This window comes from Arachis ipaensis, chromosome B03, assembly GCF_000816755.2.
Source record: "Arachis ipaensis cultivar K30076 chromosome B03, Araip1.1, whole genome shotgun sequence".
Classification (NCBI taxonomy): domain Eukaryota; kingdom Viridiplantae; phylum Streptophyta; class Magnoliopsida; order Fabales; family Fabaceae; genus Arachis; species Arachis ipaensis.
Genome location: NC_029787.2, coordinates 114,826,483 through 114,849,711, shown reverse-complemented (window position 1 = coordinate 114,849,711; position 23,229 = coordinate 114,826,483). Strand labels below are relative to the sequence as shown.

The window sequence follows — 23,229 nt, the reverse complement described above, 5'->3', positions numbered from 1 at the left end:
TAGCCAATAATGCTGTGGGTTCCAATTTCCAAATGAATTCATACATCCAGCTGTAACTTGATTCAAATAAAAAAAGTTGCTTTTTGTGTACATTTACATAGCTTTATGTATTTAGGCCCCTGTTTGGTAAATGTGTCACTCTCGTGACAGTTATAAAGTAATAAAAATTAAAAAGACACAAATTTATTAAGAAAAGATAAGAGATACATAAACAAGAAAATTTGACTGAGTAAATGTGAACTAGAAGCAAAGAAGAACGACAGAGGCAGAGACCATGAAGCCATAGATGAAGATCAAGAAGGCAAAATGAAGAGCCCAATTCCTCTTGAACTTACCAAAGTAGGAGTCAGGTGGTTCCTGGTAGTGAATTTCAAAGTCATCCTCAGCAACAAAGTCAGTGTTGGCAAGTCTTAGCTTCATGTCCCTGAGCTTCTCGGTGGCCAAGCCAAGTGTGAGCTTGTGGCACCTCCTCTGGTACTTGAATCCATTGATGCACCTCAGGGTCTGTGCCACGGAGACGTAGAACATGAGGTGTGCGATGGAGAGGAGAGTGATGGGGATCCAGCAGTGGCGGCATTGGAGGCGCTGCGGTGACTGAGAGAGTGCCAAGAAGACGAGTGAGAGGAAAATGAAGAGCAGCTGGAAGAGCTTCTGGAGCTCTTTCTTTTGGAGGTCAATGGCGCGCTTCTTCTCCAGCGTCTTCTCGAAGTGAAGCTGGATTATGGTGTTCAATGCTTGCAGTGCTGTTTCCTTCGGTACACCTTCACCTTCGTACTCTGCCATTGATGCTCCTCACTTCAATACAGATAACAAAAATGAACGTTGCCCTTTGCTCCCTCTCCTTTATTGGGACAACAAACAATTATTTGGATTTAACTAAGTTCTGCCAAGGACATATTTTAAAAATATAATAATCATTTTTATAAAATATTTATTTTTATAATATACTTAACCTATCTACTCAAACTTATTTGCACTTATTGGAGAGAGTAAAAGCAAAATGTTGGGAGTAAATGGAGAGAACTCGAATGTCGAATCTCCAAGTTGGATGTATATGCAACGGTTAAAAATATAATAATGGGCCGGACACAAATATTGAGGTTGGAACTTGAAAATTGAAATCTCTCTGCCATTTACCACTTGCCATTCATTCATACTATCCAAATGGTCCACTGTCCAAGCTTTTCCGTTCAAAAATTAAGTTTTTTATATTTCATATACTGTATTTGCATTAAAAACATAAGAAAAATAAATTCTTTTTTAGTATTTTTAACAAGTATATTTAATTAATTATTGAAAAATTAAATATAAAATACGATGTATATTTTTGCTTCTTATTCATCATAAGTACTATATCCACCATGCATTTGTTTTGGTTTGCATAAACGAAACGATAGTTTTGGTTTGCATAAACGGCAAACGATAGTGTTAATAACTTAAATGCCACATTAGTATGGAAGTAGCGTATTTCTTTTTCATAAACCAACTTCTTCATGGATATTGTATTGCACTCTGGCTAATAACACTATTTAAATAAAAATTAATTTTGATGTACTATAAGTGTAAAATAATTTTACATATACATTTAATTACGTAATGTCATATCAGTAAAAATAACTATCTTTTACATTGACCTTATGAATGGTCATCCAAAAGAACGAATGTGATTATACGACTGTATAAAACACTTTACTCTGTCAGTGCATCAAAATTAAACTCTTTAAATAAATTGAATATTCCAAAGTATACCATCGGATATTTGTAAATCAGGTTAGCCCTTTACAGTTGGAAAAAGAAAGTATAAAGGGATTTGATTGATACAAGGTAAGGGTAAAATGGCAATTAGTGAGTACTAATACTCACAATGCAACAGTAATTATAATCAACATAACACAACTTTTCAGCCCTAGTTTCTATCAAGAAAAAAAAAGGGGGCAAAATACTTAAAAATGGATTAATAAAAATATACATGTCTAACTCAAACCTATCGAGTTATGTTAAGACGACCTAACCTTTTTAAACTCATCTTTAACTCCTTATTCCTTCACTAAAGGATGGATGAAGAGTGAACTCACCATCAAAGCAAGTTCCACACTCTATCTTATGATGATGTAGTGATGAGTCAAAGTATGAGTTTTTAAAAATTGTCACCCCAACATTTATCCTAAATAAAATACTACTTAACCTTGAGGATTACGACTTCTATCTTCAATTTTTTCCAGCACAAAGATATTACCCTTGTTGTCCCTTCCAATCCTCATGGTGTCATCAACATATCTATGAGAAAGATCGAAATAAGAAACAACAAGAATTTTCATCAATGATAGAATAAAAGACAGAAAAACAGCAAGTTTCACAGCCCTTTAGTTTGTCCATGATATGATCTTAGGATACGTGATTTCCAACCATCCCTCTGGATTGAAGATGCCCAACAGAAGATTATAGTTTTTCCGGAATACATGCATCAACTGTGAATGCAAGGAAGAAAGTAATTTGAACTTGGAAAAATCAGACAAATATTCAAATCCGATTAATTAGGCTAGAGAAAAAATGCAGTATCTAATAGCATTACCTGATCAGGAGTAATGGTGGAGCTTGCAAAGTTGATGTCAACCCTCTGTGAATTTCAAGTATTATCCAATTAGGTAGTTACTCAGCAGCAATAGTTATAGATTACAGAGAAATAAATTAAGATTGGTCAAACAAGAAGGTAGAGCTTTAACTGTTGCTGAAGCAATCTTGAAAGAAGCCTCAATACTAAGCTGTCCTGACAACAAACTCAACCCCTTTGCACTGAACTCGACCACGTTAACTGCTTTGCTCTCCATTTTAGAATCAAATGACCAATGCTCAAACTCAGTAGATAAAAGTTACAAAGATGAAATACTGGAAACACAGTTTGCATCTTCTAATGTCAAAGTTATATACAATCTCTCTACTCAAAATTTTGTAGTTTGTACCTTGGCTATGTCAATGGTTTGAAAAAACTCATCCAATGAGATAAAGTCTCTGAGGCCTAACTTGGTTCTCTTTGATCCCAGAATTGTGATTGTGCTATAAACAAGCCTCCAGCACCCAGCCACCTTCCATGTAATAGAAATTATTGATAGGGATAGCTCATAAATTGCAATCACAATCAGATATCAGATAATATAGGCAGAGTTGAAGTTACCTTGTCTAGTTCTAGAGTTGGCTCTGGAGTTGGATTCTGAGATTCTAGCTGCTGCACCAAACTCTCAATTTCAAATTTCTTGGCAGATGGGAGTCCAAAAATTCCCCTGTTGATTCCTTGAAACATATTTTTTATTGCAATTGATTTCAAACATATCACATACCCTTTCTGCATTGTTAAACAATGCTAAAAGCTTATAATGAAAAAGAAAAAGAAAAAGTAGATTCAATATTGTTGAAATGGGATACCTTCCACTGCCTGGTAAAGCTCCCTTTTCTTCTCAGCAAGTGTGTCATCCTTAACCAAGCCTGAGCCAAAGTTTTGTTCCCCAACTTTAACTATGGTGAAGGGTCTAAACCAGAGTGGTCTGTCACCAATTCTCAAGTTGTTCATCCTTGAAAGATTCTCAGGCGGAGCCAATCTTTGAAGATTCATTATATCCAAGGTTCTAAAAATCACAGGACTCACATGATAACCGGCCATTGAAGATTTAACTATAAGAGGCAGAAAATGAAGCACAGGATAAGATCATGGCCTGACCCTGCACGCGCCTCTATCTTGTTTTTGTTGATAAAGACTGTGGTTCCTATTATTAGTGCCATCATTTTTGCTCTATCGAAACAGTGAACATGCATTTAGAGCAAGGTTGCGGTTTGTGGATAGGGCTCTTGAGACATGTGGTTCAGAAATCAGAATCATGGCCACATAATGTGGTCCACGAGATACCTTATGCTTTGGTCTCTCACTTGCCGAACTCATTAAACTCCTTATCCTAACAGTGACGGCATGTTGGGACACATTTCTCTCTCTCAAAATCAAAGTGCAAGTGTTGCAAAAATAACAAAACTCAAACCAGGTAAAACTTTCGAGTTAAAAATGTAAAATTGTAAAATCTAGCTATCTAAGTTAATAAGTTCTTAGGTAGATTAAGTTCAATGGAAGAAGACTGCATCAGTATTCCTAGATTAGTTTTAAGATTGCTTCCACCTTTTAACAATTTTCATCATCTAAACCAAGCATCCTCAAGTCAAAAAAGAAATTAAAAACATGAATCATTTATAAGTTCATACATACTAATAATGTAAACTTGGGTTTAGTGAAGATACATACAACTAGAATCCATGGATTCTTATTTATACCCTATTATTGTAACTGAAAAGACATGATCCTAGGCAGCAGGATTTGCTTGGTTGGAGTCTTGCTGCAGCTGTTTCCACTGCTCTGGGGTGACAGCTTTCTTGACAGAGAGAGCATGAATCTCTTTCATTTCCTCCTCCAACGCAGCATTCACCATTCGATGCCTCTCCAGTAGCCTCTTGCCTTCGAATTCTTCTGATACAATCTCAACTACGAAACTTGCACCGCATCTAATACCGACATGAATTTTATTAGCTTTTCATCAACAAAACGGTTTAATAGCAAAAAATTCAAAGTAAAGTGAGGTTTTTTTACCCTCCAGATGTATCAACTACTTCCTGAAACAGAAATACAAAAAGTGTAAGAAAATAAAAGAATACCAAAATTAATAGTTTCCCAGGAAACATATCCAGTATAGATAAACAGAATCAAAGAGTGGTTGTTAGTGGTTGAAAAAAAGCAAATGAAAGAACCAGAATTCTACTTAGAAAAAATGCAGCGTGGAATGAATGATGCAAGAAAGAAACCCTTGGGAGAAGAAATTGAACGAAAACAAGTAGTGACATACCAGGTGAGTAGGGTTGAGTTTGGATTTCAAACAAGATTCAACTTGTTCCTTCGTCACACCCATCTCAGACGCTTATCACTTTCTGTTCCCCGTTTTCGGTTTTTTATATACGGAGTATGCGGCAAATTTACGCATTTTCTTAATTTCATTTTGCGTTATTCACAAGCAGATGTCATATCGGTGAACCGGCTGACCAGTACCGGTTCTTCAGGGTGGGCCGGTCTAATTTCAGAATGACAAACGAGAGAAACCCAAAGCCACAACCCACCCACACTGCCACACACACCATTTCCTTGTGTTGTGCTTGCTTATGAGTTATGACTTACAAAGAAAAGAAAAGGAAACGTAAGCTCATGTTATTTTCTTTCCTTTTTTTTTTTTGGGTCATTGATGCAGATCTTTGCGATTGAGGAAGTACGTGAGGGTACAATATTAAGCAGTTAAATTAGTAATTAGTGAGTTGTAGTTTAGGTCACATTATTAAATAATAATTCTGCATTTTCCCTAGGTTCACGAATTTGTGTATATGTATATGATTCAATCAACATAATGTCTCTTCCTTTTTTTGTTGGGACTTTCATTGAGGCATTGGACATGAAAAAAAGTTGTGTGTTTATGTGCGCTTGTGAAACTTCCAAGAAACACCTTCACATAAAAACCCAACCTCCCTTATGTAATCACTTACAATAAATGAAAAACCACTAAAACTAGTTAGTTAATTTAGTAATTTAGAGCATTAGTTTTTTATTTTTATTATTAATATGTATAAAATTTAAAATGATTGAATTTTATATTTACTTTGAAAAAATTTGATATTTCTGTGAATAGAGTAGGATAGGGTAGAGTTTAGAATTTTAGGGTGAGGGTAGGGTTAGGGTTGAGAGATTTTCAACTCGCGGGTAGGGTTAGGGTAGAGTCCAAACCTTATCCTACCCTACCCATTGCCAGTCCTAATATCAATTTTGTGTTGTTTTACTTAAATCACAGATTATTAATTGAGATCCTTAATTACTTCTTTTTCTTTGAATGATGGCCGATTTTTAAGAATGAAATCACTTAATTTTTTTGTCAAATTTTTCTTACAATATCATCAATTTTAATTATACATGAAATGCAAGATATATATAAACTTTTCTTTATAAAAATGACCAATATCCGACTACAAGTGAAATTTTTTATTTTAATGTAAGTATAAAATTTTTTAAGATTAAAAAATTATTAATTAATACAATAATAAAGAATTAAAAATAATATCATATCTAATACATTAGGAAACAAAATATCAATATAACTATGTAAATTACATTAATCACGAGATTTTGATGCATAAATAAAATTTAAAATATTATTCTATTCTCAAAATTCAATCTAAAAATTATGTTTAATAACTTAATTCACTTAATTAGAGTATATTTATTAGAATTATTTTTGTAACAACAACTAATGAAAATAAAATTTATTCAGGAGCAAATTTAAAATAAAATACTAGCAATTAAAGTGAATTTAATCAAGTATTAAAATAAAATAATGGTAAACAAGCCGTTGTATTAATATAGTAACATTATGAATTTGATTTGTTTATAGATTTATAATTGAGTCAAGGAAGAACGATAGCCAACTCGAACTTATTTCGTTAACAGTTTGCTAAGTTAAAGTGATGATGCTAATGGCAGATTTTGAATTTTAATTTGAACTTATATATTAATGTGAATTTAGTATGGTACCGAAAGAAAATTAAGATCTTTTTTATGACATAAAAGATAGCCAAAGTAAGAAAAGGAGAAAACAAAAATTTCAGTATCTAGGACGGAGACTGAGAGATTGACACTCAATATCATGTTTGTTGGTTCAAAGACTAGTACTAAAATTTTAGAATCTGTTCCCAAAATTTCAGAAAGTACCTCCAACAAGTGGGGACAAGGGACTAAAATTTGGTGGGATGAATACTGAAACTTTAATAACATTTTACACCTAAAATATTGTCATTTCAATTAATCAATTCCAAATTTACTTTGTGTACAAATTAAATTAGAGCTTCATTCTTATTTTAGTATCTGTCTTCCACTTTACACCAAATACAATACTGAGACTTATTTCAGTCTCAGTCTCTTAGTTTCTGTCTTTCAAGTTCAGTCTCTTAGTCTCTGTCTCTCAATCTCAGTCTCTGTCGCTCTTCCAAACGCTACCTAACATAATCGCTGACGAAAACAACGGCGAATATTATCTTATCCGCACGGTCACCGCATCGGATAAGATATCCACACTCTAAAAGGGTCGGTGTGGTTGTAGGATGCGACAAATTTTTTGTTGGTTTAAGATGGATACCAATCTAGAGAAACCATTTTATCAATACTCTAAAAATATATTTGTCTCTTGAATATGATAGAAAAATAGAGAAAAAATAGGTTTAAAAGAAATAAATAAATAAAAAAAACCTAAAAACATATTATATTCTTTTAAAAAAAGGTAATAGGTTTGTTTTTAGTTTCTATAATTATGATTTTTACTTGTTAGCATCCTCTACATTATACCTTAATGACATCAATACATGTTCAAAGTATAACTATTTAAGATTTTTATTTGTCTATTGTATGATTGAAGTTAGAGTTTTTGTCCATTTCTATCACTGGATTCAAAAATTTTATAAGATTTAATTTTAAAAAATACTATAAAAGAATATTAGAGATATTTAATTATTAAAAAAGATACTTTATTCATTAGTATTTATTCGTTATATTTATTCATTAGTATTTAACTCTAAATTATAATTAAGAAAATATTAATTGCTAGGTTTGATTATCTAAACCGATCAATCGCGAATATGTATCCGCAGATCTGATCTGCATGTCCACATATTCGCACACCTATAAATGAAGAGTAAATTATTTGTACAATTATAGTATAATTAGTATAATTAGTATAATTAGTAATAAATTATATTATCTTTCTTCGAATAATATCATCTTTCTTCGAATAAATTAGTATATTATCTTTCTTCGAATAATATAATTAGTATAATTAGTAATAAATTAGAATATTATCTTTCTTCGAATAATATAAGGGTTTATCTATCTTGTACCCATATTAAAGTTATAAAATTAGAAAGAAAATCAAAAGAAGGGCAATTTACAGAAATAAAATGATTGAAGGAAACCTTTCCGCAAATATAATATTGGCAAACTCCAGACGCCAATGCAACAAACGCATTGTATGTAATCCGCTACACCCTATAGCGGAACCCAATTGCACGTAATCCGCTACAGGCTGTCACAAACTACGTTGAGGACTTCAATACTCATAAACCGCTACACCCTATAGCGGTTTATGACCAAATTGTGTTTGTGCATAATCCGCTACACTCTGTAGCGGATTATGAGTAGAGTGGGTGATTATATATACCGCGTGAGGCTGTAGCAGAAATCATTTGAAGTAATTTGGAAAGAAAGTTAGAGAGAGAAAGTAGAGAAAAGGGAGAGAAAATTCTTGAGCATTGGAAGAATGGAAGATGAACGGCGGTTGTACTGGCTCGACGGCGTTGCTCACGTAGCCGGAACCATCGATGAAGAGGTAAGTGTCTCTGTTTTCTTTTAATATTTTAATAACTGTATATTTTATTCAATATTAAGGAAGTAATTTATTAATTAGAAAGATAAAGACTTAGTTTAGCTTTTGGTTTGAACATGAAAATTTAAAATTTAAACTTTGACATTTAACATTTAATAGTAAAGGTAGAGAAGTAGGATTTTAAGTTGTGGATGATAAATTAGTAATTTTAAAACCCAAGTAGCTTAAGAATAGAAACATAAGCTATAATTTGGTGATGTCATTGTTAGAAATTAAGCCGGTGTTCTTTATTTCTGAAAATGCAGCCAACCCGATGTGTGTATAGCGTCCGTAGGCAACAGAATATGCCGTTACATGATAGGATCATATCTTACTTGGAGAGGGCTGGGTTGTATCACCTGGCTAGGCTGAATGCACATTGGTTCTAGTTAGATGAGCCTCTGGTCAGCGCATTTATCGAGAGGTGACGGCTTGAGACCCACACTTTCCATATGCCATTCAGAGAGTGTACTATCATGCTCCAGGATGTGGCATACCAGCTCGGGCTGCCCGTGGATGGCCAGGCTATTTCCGGGTGCATGACAGGCTTCCACCTGCACATCGAGGGGGCCAGACCGGCATAGGAGTGGTTTGAGGACTTATTTGGTGAGCTTCTGCCACTGGATAAGAGAAAGTTATACACAGTCCACTTCACATGGTTCCATGAGCGGTTCAGGGTGTTACCAGCGGATGCTTTGGAGGAGACCGTGCGCATCCGGACGATGCTATACTCAGAGGGTCGTCGCAGGCGCCGACTAGAGTTCCAGCGTCGGATATGCCGGATAACAGACGTGTGGAGCGGAGACGATGCATTGGGACACGTGCCACTGATCGCGAGTGGCGCTGGCTCGACGACATGATGCAGGAAGAGCAGGTTGGTGGTGATGACAGAGGCCAGGCAGATCATCGCCTTCGTCGATCTAGTGCTAGACGACGGGCTGCTCGTGCAGGACGAGCACCTCCCGTCCACCATGATGATGAGGCTGGATCGTCCCGTGGGCACCCTACTGACACTCAGGTTGGTGGCACTGCAGAGGCTAGTATGGGTGGTACACCTTTTACTCACGTATCTAGCTCTCAGGTACTGCATGAGTGTAGCACGCAGATGTTAGCTGATCTTGCTACCACTACTTTCACCATGGATTTGGACGATCAGCTGGCTGGACCCCAATTCTATGCAGATTTTGCTGAGATCATATGGGGTGACGACGTTCGTCAGTACCAGAGTCCGATTCCAGGTGGCCCGTCCAACCCTCCGGAGTATAGGCCACAGCTAGCGGATGTGCCGTCCTAGGTTCTTGAGACCCATGAATGAGCCCGCAGGTAGCCCGTACAACACTTGGTTCGGCATGGGGGGGCGCCACCATCTGCATTTGGAGTTGGGCCACGGGGGGACGCCACCATCTGCATTTGGAGTTGGGCTACAGGAGGCTCCACCCGGAGATCGGCGAGCGGCCAGGGTTAGGCGTCCGACTTGATGTGGCATAGGTTCGCACCTACTTGGTCCATTCGGGGGTGACCATGATGTTGATGGTGTCCAACAGTAGCCCCCATTGTCTTATTTCCAACCGTTATCCTTATATGAATTATGACTTATTTATTTTCTGTTGGGGTTAACGACTTGTGACAGTTATATTTGTATGACTTATGTAGTTAACTTATTTTATGTTATTGTTAATGCCTGGTGGCTATTATTTTCGTACGACTTATTGCAAATGACGATTACATTCGTGCATTTTGCATCATCGGTTGTTACTATTACACAGGTATATATAATCACCCACTCTATTCATAATCCGCTACAGGGTGTAGCGGTTTATGAGTATTGAAGTCCTCAACGTAATCCGTGACAGCCTGTAGTGGATTACGTGCAATTGGGTTCTGCTACAGGGTGTAGCGGATTACATACAATTGTGTTTATTGCATTTGCGTCTGAAATTTGCCAATGTTGTATTTACGTAAAGGTTTTCTTCAATCATTTTATTTCTATAAATTGTCCTCAAAAGAATATCATATCCAATAATTAATTTGTTTAGATATCCAAATATCAAATAATTTAATATAATATTAATATATTAATTGGTAGTATAGTTGATAAATAGGACAATATAACTTTAAGTTGTATAATATAATAAAAAAGAACGTAGCAATTTATATCTGCTTCCTATAGAGCAACAATATTATATATATTTATATATTTCTTCTTTTAGTTCTTTCCTAAAAATATTGGCACATAATTAATATAGATAACACATATACTAAGCAAGTATCTTCATTAAATTAATCATAAAGGTTAACAAAAGATAATGACATAATTTTTATCTAATTGTAGCAAGTATCTCCATTTAAAATATTGGCTAATTATTACCATGTACAGTGTGTGTGTGTGCGTGCGTATGTAATAGTGAATTGTAACAATTATTTATCATCTAGAAAATTCGTACCTCATACATAGTTCTTTTTCTGTTTATTATTTTTCATACCTAATGGCCTACGATTCTATCAATAGTATATTACCTATAGTAGATTATGTAATGAAAAAGTTTGGAAAATAAAGGCAAGAGTAACGAGTAAAGATGATCTGCGAGTGCTGTTGCAAGATTACAGATGCTTGGAAGATAACTGTACGAAGAATGTGGTATATAGAGAAGTTTTTAAGAGCTTATAATGAAAAGGTAATAACGAAATCTCTTAATTAAATTTATTAATTTATTAAAATTTATTACTATCAATTTAAAAAATTGACAAATTCTAGGTACTAATGGGTAATGCATTCTTATTGTACATTTATAGCTTGAGAATATTAGAATTATCATAAAAATTCGTATTATTTTATTCTCCTGATAAATAATTTCATAATTACGTTACTCATATAATTTTGTATAACATTAATATAGTATTGTTTCAGGTATATATATTTTGCAGGCATCAAAGAATAGTGTTGAGTTGTTATATAGTGGGTTTAAATTATTTATTATTTATTGGAGAACTTTCTACATTAGAATTCTCTAATAATTTGTTGTTCATTTTCAGCTGATTTTGATATATTTTTACACATATAACAATTGTTGGTGAATTTAGGTATTACTATATTATTTATGGTCACATTTAGTATATATGTCTGATTTATTGAAAAAAGTAGATTACTAAAATCGGTTAATAACTATTTTAGAGTTAATACAATTAACACTAAATTAAGAGAAAACAAACAATGCATTACACTTGTTTAAATTATAATTGAATTATCTTAATTTAATTTTAAAATAAATGTATAAATAAAAAATGCATTAGTTACTTTGAGAAATTATGAAACCCTACTATGCTCTTTCATTTCTTCATTTCTGCTTTCACATTTTTCTCTTTTCCTTCCCCTTCCATCCACTACTCAAATCTCTCAATTCCCAATCTACTTGACCATCACCGCTGTCATTTCCTCTTCTCCAGGTCTCACATCGCGACAGTCTTCTATTCTCTTCCTAATGGCGTTAACGTGTAGAAAACCGTGCTTAGAAAGTATCTAAGAGACATGGATAGCCACGTAAACGATGTTGACAACTTCATCCTCAAGGTGATTTTCTGTAGAAGAATTCCAACAGCCCCACAAGTGTGAACATGTCCACAACACCAAATATAGCATACTGGAACGAAAGCCAGAATAGACTTAATGGGGTTAGAATGGTCTTTTCTCCTTTTGTCCCTTCTTTTCACCTCAACAATTGCAGCCACTGCCGTTGAGATTACAGAGACAACAAGGCCTTCGCTAAGTCTATGTAATTGTGTGATTCCTGAGTAGTGGTTTGTGATTCCTCGTAGCATCGGTGGAGATTCGTGGAAGCAGGCCACTCTCATAACAAATGAGTAAATTAGAATTTCAATATAAGATCTTTAATTAGAATATGAGATCGTAAATTGGATTAACTTTATTATTTTGTAGGACATTTTTATAAAAAATTACTAGATTGAATTTGATTTTGAATATCAAATTTGAAATTAGAATATTGTTATTATTTATCAGGATATCTTTATAATAAAATTATATTTCTGCACCATTTTTGTAAGTTATCGCTATAAATAACAGTGTTTTACGTGATGTTTTAAACTTAAGCACTCTTTTTTTCCAGGCATCATAAACTGGAGGAGCAAAGAGGATGAGTAACGTAATCATACTTGTTTTTGTTAAATAAAAAATATGATTATCAATCTTTTGTAATCTATTTTTATTTTTTATTTTTCTTTTAGTCTAATATCAATACTGAAATTTATTTGGTTTGACTAGCAAACACTGGCAGCCTTTGTAACTTCTAAGGGAGAATTGAACATGCACTTTTTTGCTTTGGACGAGAAGGTAACATATTTTTTGGCTGTCATAGCCGAAGATGCCTTGCTTTCTTAGAAAGTTTTTAAAAACGTGTGTAGTTATCTTTTGTGATGTCGAGATTTGCTATGTTGTTACCTTATTATTTAGTAATGCGTGTCTTATTTTATGGCATCTTGAAGTTTGGAAAGGGTGTTGCCGAGGCACTGTCAACGATGATACGCGAAGCTGTTGTGGATGGGATAACAATAGTTCTGCCAAAGTTTGTGGAAACGGTTGGTTTCTCATCAAAAATTGAAAGTCACGGTGTCAAGCTTTCGAATACTGCTCCAACTGTTACACTACCGTCAGATAGTTTGAAATGCTTCCTTGACGCCAACCCCGCAATGTATTTGGGTGACGAACCAATAACGAAAAAAGGACATTGAGGTGCAAAGAAAAAAAACGTGGATTACCGGTCTCCGTCCGAAGTTAAAGTTTTATGTTTTTTTAACAAATGTCACAATTTATTTTTTATTTTTATTATTGTTATTAATTTTTATAATTATATTTTTTTATCATTATCTTTTTGTCTTAAATTTTTTAAATAAAAGAATAAAAATAAACCAAACTGTTATAATTTGTTCTTATCTAGTCCTCTGTGTTATTTGTAAGATAAGAGTACAATCGTGAATTATGATATGTGTAGAGTTGCTACTTCCCATCAACCTGCCTTGAATTAGTGCTTGTTCCAGACGATCATTGTATGGGCACACGTGAGACTCTTCTAACTATTATACCCGGCAAGCCAATAATTGGTGATGTAAGATCTATTTCAGCAGTATTTCTTTGTTATGCTTGGCAAATTATAAAATTTGGATTAGTGCAACATAACCGTGATTGTCTTTAATCCATAGGTCCTTACCTTAGTTTGTTCGATGATAACCAAAGGGCCATTTGGGTCAAGTAAAATCAAATTAGGCAACCAATAATTTTTGCCACCGACATTCTCTATAAGTTTATTAGCAATTCAAAATTTACTCTTCAATATAAATATACCTTTCTAGTTATACTATAAATATAATAAGATTCCTCACTTAGTTTAATATTCAATGTAGCAAATTGTTTTAAGTCTGAAATAGAAATGTTCAAGCACAATGAAATACATCAAGGATAACTTTATGGGAGACCTTGGCAGTTTACACGAGGTTCGTTAATTTCGGTCAACATTCAATTAATTGGAATATTAATATTTCAGGGCTATTTTTATTAAAAATTATTTTCTGAATGTTGTAGATTTTGTGCCAATTTACCTTAAAGGTCATTGGTTTCTCATAGTGGTAATTCACTTTATGAGACCGTGAGATGTATGGACTCGTTCAAGCGTTGTGCATCAATGACAGAGCGTAAGAGTGTCATTGACGATATGTTAACTTATCTTGAGAAGTTTGTATCCAACAAAAACTTCCAAAAAAACACCTTCACATAAAAACCTTCTATTTTCTAAGTATAAATTCTCTGAGCCAGTTGTCCCGCAACAACATGCCAAATCGTAAGTTTACAAAATATGAATTTTCAGAGTACAAATTAATTTTTCTGGAAGGAACCAAAATGGAAGATAAGTTAATAAAATAGTTCAATAAATTAAATACTTTGCTTTTATCTAGTAACTAAGTGGAGTCAGAGAACTTTAACCACCGGAATCACTCCACACGAAAACAAATGAAAACTGAATAAGAAAAGAAAAGAAAACAGAACTATCTATGCAATTCGACAAGTTACTGATAAATTAATAAAACTGTATACTATATGAAGGCCTAAGGTGAAAAAATTTTAGTTTCTAAGGACAGCCAACCAACAAATTCTCTTCAGCTAAATACACGTGATATATATGTGAAACAATTTAAGTATGTACGAAGACTAATCCTTCTCACATGTTTATCAAAATTTTTTTCTTCAAACATGTTTGACTAAGATTCCATGAAGCAAAAATCTTGAAGATGAAACAGAACAAAAGAAAATATAAATAATGCAGTTGTCCTTCTCAGATGTGAATAATATTCATATCAATCAAATTTTTCTATGAACAAAAGAAAATATAAATAATGCAGTTGTCCTTCTCAAATGTGAATAATGTTCATATCAATCAAATTTTTCTATGAACACTAAAAGAAGAAAATTAAAATGGATATTGAAAAAGAATACTTGAAGTTGAAGAAGGTGTTTGGTGAGTGTTAGCAATGAGGAAACGGTGGCGGTCAAAGAGCTGAAAATAGCCAGTGATGCAACCAATCTCAGCATGCATTTCATCTTTTTGAATTAAATTCAAAGAAACTGGAGCAGGCAAAGATTATTGGGATTACTCTTATTCCCACTGATGTACTGGAGTTTGTTGGGCTTCCTCTTATTCCCTCTCCTTTGAAGCTCGTTATCTTCCTCTAGATTCATGATATTATTTTCAGCTACATTCTAAGTATCTAACATTCTAGTTCCCAAACTCAATGATCCCAATACGAAATTAAAACTGATACACAATACATACATTATATGACATACAAAAGAAGGCATAAAGAGGTAGTGGCACTTTTCTCTTTTCTCAGATCATCACAAGAGACCCTTTTGAATCTTAGCATGAATAAGAATCAACAATAATCTGATATGGATTATTATGTTTTCCTTTTGCAATTAAAAGTTTTTACACAAAAACCAAAAGAGCTGAGTATATGAGCAACCAAAAATAGAGCATATTCTAACTTAGTCAGGTTAACTATTTAAATTTACTGTGAAGTATCAATCTGAAAATATCTAAAAATTTAATTATAAAAATTTTATATCAACCTCAATGCACTACTATTTGAAATCCAAAAATTTAAATAACAACTTAAACTATACTCTCATTACACTATACAAGTCCATGCGACTACATTCCATTGAACTTCGGATATTGTCCTTGTTGTACAACCTGTTCTCCACAGCACAAACAAATTTCAAAGAAAAAGAAAGGAATTCAACGACTCATAATGTGATATCAAATAGTATAAAATTTACTAATCACTAAGTTATAACAATGCAATAATTCATTTCTTATTATTTATACCTGTAATAGCCACTGATTACTTCCATATGGTGGGATGGGAACCCTATGGCTATTAATCAATTCTGAGTCACCTAGCCCAAACCCTAGTTGCACAGATGCATTTACTTCTGTATTTGGCACTGCTGATGTCACTTGAGAAGCCATAGGGTCTTTAAGAAGCTCCAATGAAGAAATGATACATGCAGTAAAAAATACTATCAAGTATAACTACAACATAGAATTTACCAGTTTATTTTAATTCATGTAACCACTAATGCAATATTGTATCTTACTGACCTTTTCTGTACCAAAGCTAGCTTGCGTCCCTTGAGAAGCCATAGGGTCTTTGGGAAGCTCTTACGACAAAAGAAGGCATAAAGTCAAACTTGATATTAAGTATAACTACAACATGGAATTTACCAGTTTATTTTAATTCAAGTAAAGCATAATGCAATTTTGAATTTGACTGACCTCTTTTGCACCAAAGCTAGCCTGCGTGCCACTACCAGTCTTATCACCCAAATTGTCATCCTCATTCCTCACAAGACAATTCTTCTTTACATGACCGGCATTGTTGCATTTAGTGCACCTCCATTTTTCTCTCTCTTTTTTTCCTTTGGTGCACCTTTTGTCTTGACAACTGAAGGGTCACCAACAAAGTTCGGCATGGGAGAATCTCTTGTTCCTCTTTTCAAGCACGACTTTTGCTCTAGTGTTTTGGTCAAACGAGAGACTTCATTCATAGTGTCATGGAAATAAGGACCATCTTGAGCTCCTAAGAATACCATCTATGTAGCTGCCACTAACAATGCGCCATAGCGCATTAAAAATTCTCTTTCTCTATCTTGCACAGTGCTTCCAACTGAACTTTCATCTAGATACTTTTTGGCATCCTTGGACCATCTTCTCAAAAGAAGACTTTCTGAAAACTTCTGTAAACCTACCCTTTTCATGGCACAAAACATGTGGCTACAAGGAATGCCTTCACTACTCCACCTACTACATTCACACTCCATATTCTCGGTGTTGCGCTCATAAAGTACGGTGTATATATGTTGCCCTCTGTCACACTTTTAACACAACAGTAGTTGATATGTTTTCCTCATTTATAACATCTAATGCAACCACTCCTTCAATCTCTATTTTTACTTTGCCAAACATCTCCCGTGTGTAAAAATTTGCAACACAAAGCTCCAATGCAGCTAAGCGAGTTGTTAACACAGCCGTACACCGTCTTAAATTGAGAAACTAGTTTGTTGTGTCTATAATCCCTAAGAGCATATTCAAGATTCTGGACCAGCTCTAAAAGACTTTGGCGAATGCTAATAAACCTTTTGATGAAGTTGTTTATCCCTTCACACCTTGATGTTGTTCTAAATCCAGCACAGAATTTATCTCGCAAGTAGGCACTTGCCCATCTTTTCCTCTTTTGATATTCATTTAGTACCCATTCATTTTCCTCCAACCCATATTTTTTTTATCATATTCTCCCAATATTCTTCAAATTCATCCGGATGCCATGGAGCATACAAACATCTTCTGAAGTCGTCGGAAAAACCTTTGCTTTTTATGTTTGCCGTTACATTTTTCTGAATGTGCCAACCACATAATCGGTGAGTTGCATTTGGGAAAATTTCTTGAATTACTGCCTTCATTGCCTCATCACCGTCTGTGACCACAACACTAGGAGACTTGTTCAGCATGACATCTAGAAAGTTTTGCAACAACCACATATATGTTTTCGTTTGTTCGTTCTCTATCAAGGCAAAGCCAAATATGCATGTTTGACGGTGATGGTTACAACCCGAGAAGATTACCAATGGTCTTCTGTACTTATTCTTCTGATAGGTTGTATCAAATGCAAGCACATCTCCAAAGCACTGATAATCCACCCTACAAATGTCATCTACCCAAAATAGATTCGCCAGCCGACTTTCATCAGTAGCACTGTACCTTACCATGGCCATGGGGTCAACATCAGCTTTCCAAGTAGATAGCTAATTGTTGCATTAGGATCCCCACCAATGAGCTTTGCACGATGAGTTCTTTCAATGTGGTTATCCAGATCCTTCTTTGTGAACCCAACATTAGCATAACCCCCGACTTGGCCTACCATTAGTCCCATTATTTTAGAGGTTGGTGGACCATTATCGTGCATGATGTTCACCTGAGCTTTTTGAGCCTCAGTCATCCCGCGGTGGTTTGGAATTAGGTGTACCAAACATTGGGGGACAAGATCGTGGTTGTGCTTCTCAACTAATTTTTTAACTCTCCAAGCTAAAGTTTTGGTGTCAAAGTACACCGCAAGCATGGCTTCATAACCCGTACGAGTCAGCGCTTTATGCTCCCTTTTCCTTTTCGAATTACAGATGTATTTCTCAGCTCTCTTTCCTTCCTTGTTGCAAAAAAATGGCCTTCTGTGTTGTGTTCCATCTTTTCCACGCGCTGTATCACCCTTACGAACTCCGAACCCAACACACCTTGCATAACGCACATACAAGTTATAAGCCGCATCCGATGTTTCAAATGTCTGGTTTATAATATTATCGGCCGTCACAACAACACACTTGCTACTGCTGCCACCACAATCACAAGTGCAGTTTACATTCTCTTCCATACCAGTCATCAAGCAATCTTCAACATTGTCTTGTGAATTGAGTGGTTTCGAATCAACATCCATTGCACCCAAACTCGTTTTCTTTCTAATTCTATATATGTAAAAAAGTGGAAATTTTACCCCCTAAACAAGAACAGGTAGAAGTAGTAGATAGCTTCATAAGACATCTTAACCTAAATTAAAAAAATGGACTAAAATGGAAGTTAACAAGAGCTCTGTATGCAACTCAAACTTTAAATCAAAAATTGATAAATTAAAACCAAGTTATGAAGAGAAAACGCAACATACAAAGAGGAATTATAACCCAAGGGGCCTAGAAGTAATAAATTCAAGGTTCAATCACTAACAAATTCAATTCAGTAATGATTTTCAGCAACAAAAATATTTAACTATCAAGATTATTTGAGTAGAATAGCAACAAACTCAAATTTCAGTGAATGTTATCAATACCAAATTCATCTCAATGATTTTTCAGCAATAGATCAAGCTATCAAGATTCAAGAGTAGGCATTAGAATGATAACATTTTAGCAAGCATTAACTTGTGGCTCAATATATAGAGTGTATTGCTGTTTCCCTTTCATCAGTAGAATTATACAAAGCGTAAAGGGAAGAAATGTTTATGTGTATATTTTTTCTCTTGCTTCCGAGCATTCTCAAATAACAAAGCAGCATAGTAATAGTAGTGTGTATTTACAACAATTACATTTGCAATTAGACATGACATAGAAAGAAATAGAACCACAAATTCTTTATATCTTTGATTTCTTATTGGTTACCTAACCCTATATGAATATGATGAACCAACCAGGTAAAATTTATTGAATATCTATGAGTGATGCTTCTCCAATCAGAACTTTTTTTCCACTTAATGTACTTAATTTTTTAGTTCTTATACATACAGTTATGTAACTACGAAGCTGAGGATGAACATCTTTATAGTCTACTTTTTTAGGATAAAGAATGATCTAATTCTTTGATAGAGCCCCACAAGTTAGGAATAAAGAGCAACACAAACTAGGGTGGTTAGAAATTGAATCATTCTTTAATTTTTAGGTGTGCAAATATGTGCCTATTAGATGGAGACTTGGTGCTAGTCTCTCTCTCTCTCTCTCGTTCTTTCTTACTTTAGTTAGAGGGGGAGATTGGAAACTACCTTACACCTCCACATTAATCATATTTTTTACTGTATTCAACATGATACTCTCTCTCATTTTGTTAATATATAGTGTTATATGATGATATTTGTTGCAGAGAAACATTTTTATATAGATAAAATGGCAAAAGAAAGGGACAACACTTGAATAAAAAAAATTAATTGGCTAAATCACATAAAATCACTTCTAAAAGATCATCTATCAAGTACAACGAGATCCACAATTCCAATTTAACATTGATTGATCCCTTCTTGAATTCTAATAATCAACTCACTATCCACATAACATTCGGAATGATCATGTTTGAATAAACTGTATAAACTTCCATATTATTTACTTCATAAATTACTTTCTTAAGAAGAAAAATAGTATAATTATTAATAAAATAGTAAAAACCCCAATTTTGGATTCAATCATTCATACAGTTCATCTTTTTATGAATACCCATGTGCCTATATTGGTGATCTTCGCTCAATGTGATTATTTTTGGCAAAAAAATCAAACACAGCAACCAAACACAAAAGAGACAAACAGGAAAATTTGTTGGAACTCACCAAATTGGGACTAGGTTGTGCAAAGGAAGCCGAGGAATCGCTGAAGGCAAGGAGGAAGTCGGGGACCTGCTGCTTCTGTCTCCAGCATTGACGGGCGCAACTACAGCGCGAGACTGATTGCGAGGCGGTGACAACACACGAAGCAGCGACGACGTCCAGTTTCGGGAGCTACTGCTACTGCCGCCAATGACGACGAAGGCAGGGAAGACACGCAAGATCAGAGACCGCAGGAGACCGATGACGAGCTTGTCGGAGACAGTGAGGGAGACCGATGCCGATAAAGGGAGAAAACTTGGGTTCGCGTCAATGAAGCATGAGAGATGAGAGAGCTTCTGTGGAAGTGATGTTAAGAAAGGAGAAGGGACTGTGAAATGACGTAGTGTTGTAGATTTAGGAAAAAAAGATCCAGACCGGATTATTTAAACCAGCCGGGTCAAACCGAATTTAAAGCATTTAGTTTAGAAACTGATTTTATAACCGGTTTTTAATAAACAACGAATCATAAAGTGACACGTCAGTAACTTTAAAAAAAGTTGTTTTGGCCATCTTTATGTAAGTCTCCCCCTTCATTTATACCGTCATATTTTTTGGCCTTCTTTTTTTTGTCAGCAAATCAAGACATTCAATAACACTGAATTTATTCAAACATTATAAATATAGGCTTGTCTCTTGTCTCCAAAATCCTCCCATTGAAAGCTTTAGAAATATTATTCAACATATCGTTCTTAGTAAGGAAAGTGAAGTGGCTCTAGTACCCGAACTTTGGATCTAGCCAACTTTTCATAGTATTGTTGGTTGATGTGCATCAGCTGAGTCATCCTCCTCTTTCATTCTTCTATAAATATTACTTTAGCTATTGATAAATGCCTCAAGCATAGTTTATGCTCAAGCACCATAGTTTATGCTCAAGCACCATTGTTGGATCTCACCACCATATGCTTTCTTGTAATTGATATACAAATGCCTCAAGCATAGTTTATGCTCTAAAGCTGACATTATCTTTTGAAAAACTTACATCAAACCCTATAATAAATAATATAAACCAAAAACATAAAAAAAACATAAATATAATGAAATACTAAAAATTAAATAAATTATATTAATAAATTTATTATGAAGTCTTAACTTAATTAATACCCAAGTATTTTGCCAAGTCTTGGCATAAATACATAATGATAACTTAATTAAAAATAAATAATACCTTAATATGTTTAATATAAATACATAGCAAGTTAATAAATAATTAAATATCAAGTGCTAATTTTTTGTTGGTCGAACATGAATACCCACTTTCTTCTATTGACATGTCCAATATCATCCAATAGCAGGTTAATAAACCAACCTCAACTGTCTCTTGTCTCAACCTCTACAGCAGCAACAACAATTAAAAAATAATTATCGTCCGGATATCTTCCAACAGCCACCAAAAGTTGTTGACCATGATCACCCTTCAAGTGGCAGCCATCTACCCCTATGATAGGCCTGCAACCAGTCAAGAATCCTTGCTTAACAAAATTGAGACATGTGTACATCTTTATAAACCTTGATTGGTGTGTAATTGAAGGTCTGTCAACCAAAATCTGAGTAGTTGACTTTGGATTCGTCCTCATAATCTCTGCACAGTAATCTCTCAGCTTGCCATATTACAGAATAGTCCTGCCATGTATTTCTTCCCTCGCTTTTCTCCTTGCCCAATAAGCCTTTGTGACTGAAATATTAGCCATGTATTTGTCCTAAATGGTTTGAATTACTATTGCAATCTTCATCTCCTCCCCCTACTAATATTGGTAACAATCTTCTGAGACACCCAACTACTTGATGCAAGCATATCACTGTAATTTCGTCCACAAGTGTGCTTTCCATTAAGGGTCTTCAGCCGAAAGCAATTGGAACTACCAACTTTGGATGCAAATGCCATCCACCTACACTTCCCTTTCTTCCCTCTGCAACTCACTCTACATCTAACCTTATCATTCTTGATATACCTAATATCCCTTCCATTCAACAAAGCATGCTTTCTAATAGCATCCTTAAACTGACCGAGTGACTTGAACTCAATCCCACCTTAAACTCATAGTCCTGCTCATCTCAATCTCATTATATTTAGGGTATCTTCTCTTCTTAATCATATCATCCGAATCTCCCTCATATCTATCAATATTTTCAGTTTCATAACCTTCAGAAATTTCTCCAACTTCAACATCCTTACTAATAGCGGCATCATGAACAGCAACATCAATACTAGCAGCTTGAGCATTGTCATGTTTATTTAGCGGGCCATCGAACCCCCCAAAAGCATTTGAAGCTCCACCATCATTTCCATCTTCAACATCAAAACCAAAATGATCATCGTGATCTCCATCATTAGCACTATCATCAAATCTATCCTCCTCACTAGATGACTCTGATTCACTTTCAATTTCTACTTCTATTAAATCACTGCCACTATACTTAGCTTCAGTTGACACATAATCCTTATCATTCAAACATATCTCAATACCATTACCTTCCCTGCAACCATCAACAACATGCACCGAGCAATACTTAACAGTTTGTGACACTAATAACTAGTGACGGATCTAAAAAATTTTGTCAGTGGGGGCAATGCATATATAATATGATAATAATTTTTATAATTATATTTTGTTATAGTAAAATAAATTTAGTTTTCAAATTGTCTAACAAATAAATTTAAACACTAAAATAATAAGTTAAATAGGTTTTATATTTTTTCAATTGTCAATCCAATCAAATATTTTTCTTTTTATATATGTTATTGAACAATTATTTAAACATTCATCTCCCATATGATTACGAAATCGACTTTTTATAATATTTATAGTCGAAGAGGTTTCTTCAACTAATGTTATTGTTACTGGCAAACCTAAAACTAATTTAAAAAAAATACCAATAAAAAATAATATTTTTTCGGGTCTATGTAATTTTTTTATTTTAGAAACTAAGCCATTTAATTTCAGACAACATTTTTTTTTGTTTTATTTTCAATTTTTTTTAGTCTTTCATTGATTAAATTTTAAAATTTAGCTACAAA

General features: G+C 34.4%; 4 protein-coding genes across 7 annotated transcripts; all 4 read right to left on the bottom strand.

The window, feature by feature from the left end:
• Positions 1–1,462, bottom strand: LOC107634628. Its single transcript, XM_016338050.2, has 2 exons — positions 167–1,462; positions 1–132 (listed from the first exon to the last, which is right to left on the bottom strand). The coding sequence occupies exon 1, from the start codon at positions 781–783 to the stop codon at positions 241–243; it is 543 nt and encodes a 180-aa protein (XP_016193536.1). The 5' UTR covers positions 784–1,462; the 3' UTR covers positions 1–132; positions 167–240.
• Positions 1,786–4,010, bottom strand: LOC107630966 (probable plastid-lipid-associated protein 7, chloroplastic). Of its 4 annotated transcripts, none has more exons than XM_016334261.2 (7): positions 3,421–4,010; positions 3,173–3,288; positions 2,961–3,083; positions 2,724–2,822; positions 2,573–2,617; positions 2,395–2,468; positions 1,786–2,277 (listed from the first exon to the last, which is right to left on the bottom strand). In XM_016334261.2, the coding sequence occupies exons 1-7, from the start codon at positions 3,653–3,655 to the stop codon at positions 2,181–2,183; spliced, it is 789 nt and encodes a 262-aa protein (XP_016189747.1). In that variant the 5' UTR covers positions 3,656–4,010; the 3' UTR covers positions 1,786–2,180. The 4 variants fall into 4 exon arrangements, with proteins under 4 accessions (XP_016189747.1, XP_016189749.1, XP_020974963.1 ...); XM_016334263.2 differs by having other exon boundaries at positions 3,173–3,340; positions 3,421–3,697; XM_021119304.1 differs by having other exon boundaries at positions 1,820–2,148; positions 2,407–2,468.
• LOC107630967 (protein BOLA2) lies at positions 4,181–5,158 on the bottom strand. Its single transcript, XM_016334264.2, has 3 exons — positions 4,878–5,158; positions 4,625–4,647; positions 4,181–4,539 (listed from the first exon to the last, which is right to left on the bottom strand). The coding sequence occupies exons 1-3, from the start codon at positions 4,938–4,940 to the stop codon at positions 4,341–4,343; spliced, it is 285 nt and encodes a 94-aa protein (XP_016189750.1). The 5' UTR covers positions 4,941–5,158; the 3' UTR covers positions 4,181–4,340.
• LOC107633598 (protein FAR1-RELATED SEQUENCE 5-like) lies at positions 16,639–18,530 on the bottom strand. The gene is made up of 4 exons (XM_016337207.1): positions 17,809–18,530; positions 17,381–17,743; positions 17,010–17,223; positions 16,639–16,920 (listed from the first exon to the last, which is right to left on the bottom strand). Exons 1-4 carry the CDS (start codon positions 18,528–18,530, stop codon positions 16,639–16,641), a joined length of 1,581 nt encoding a protein of 526 aa, XP_016192693.1.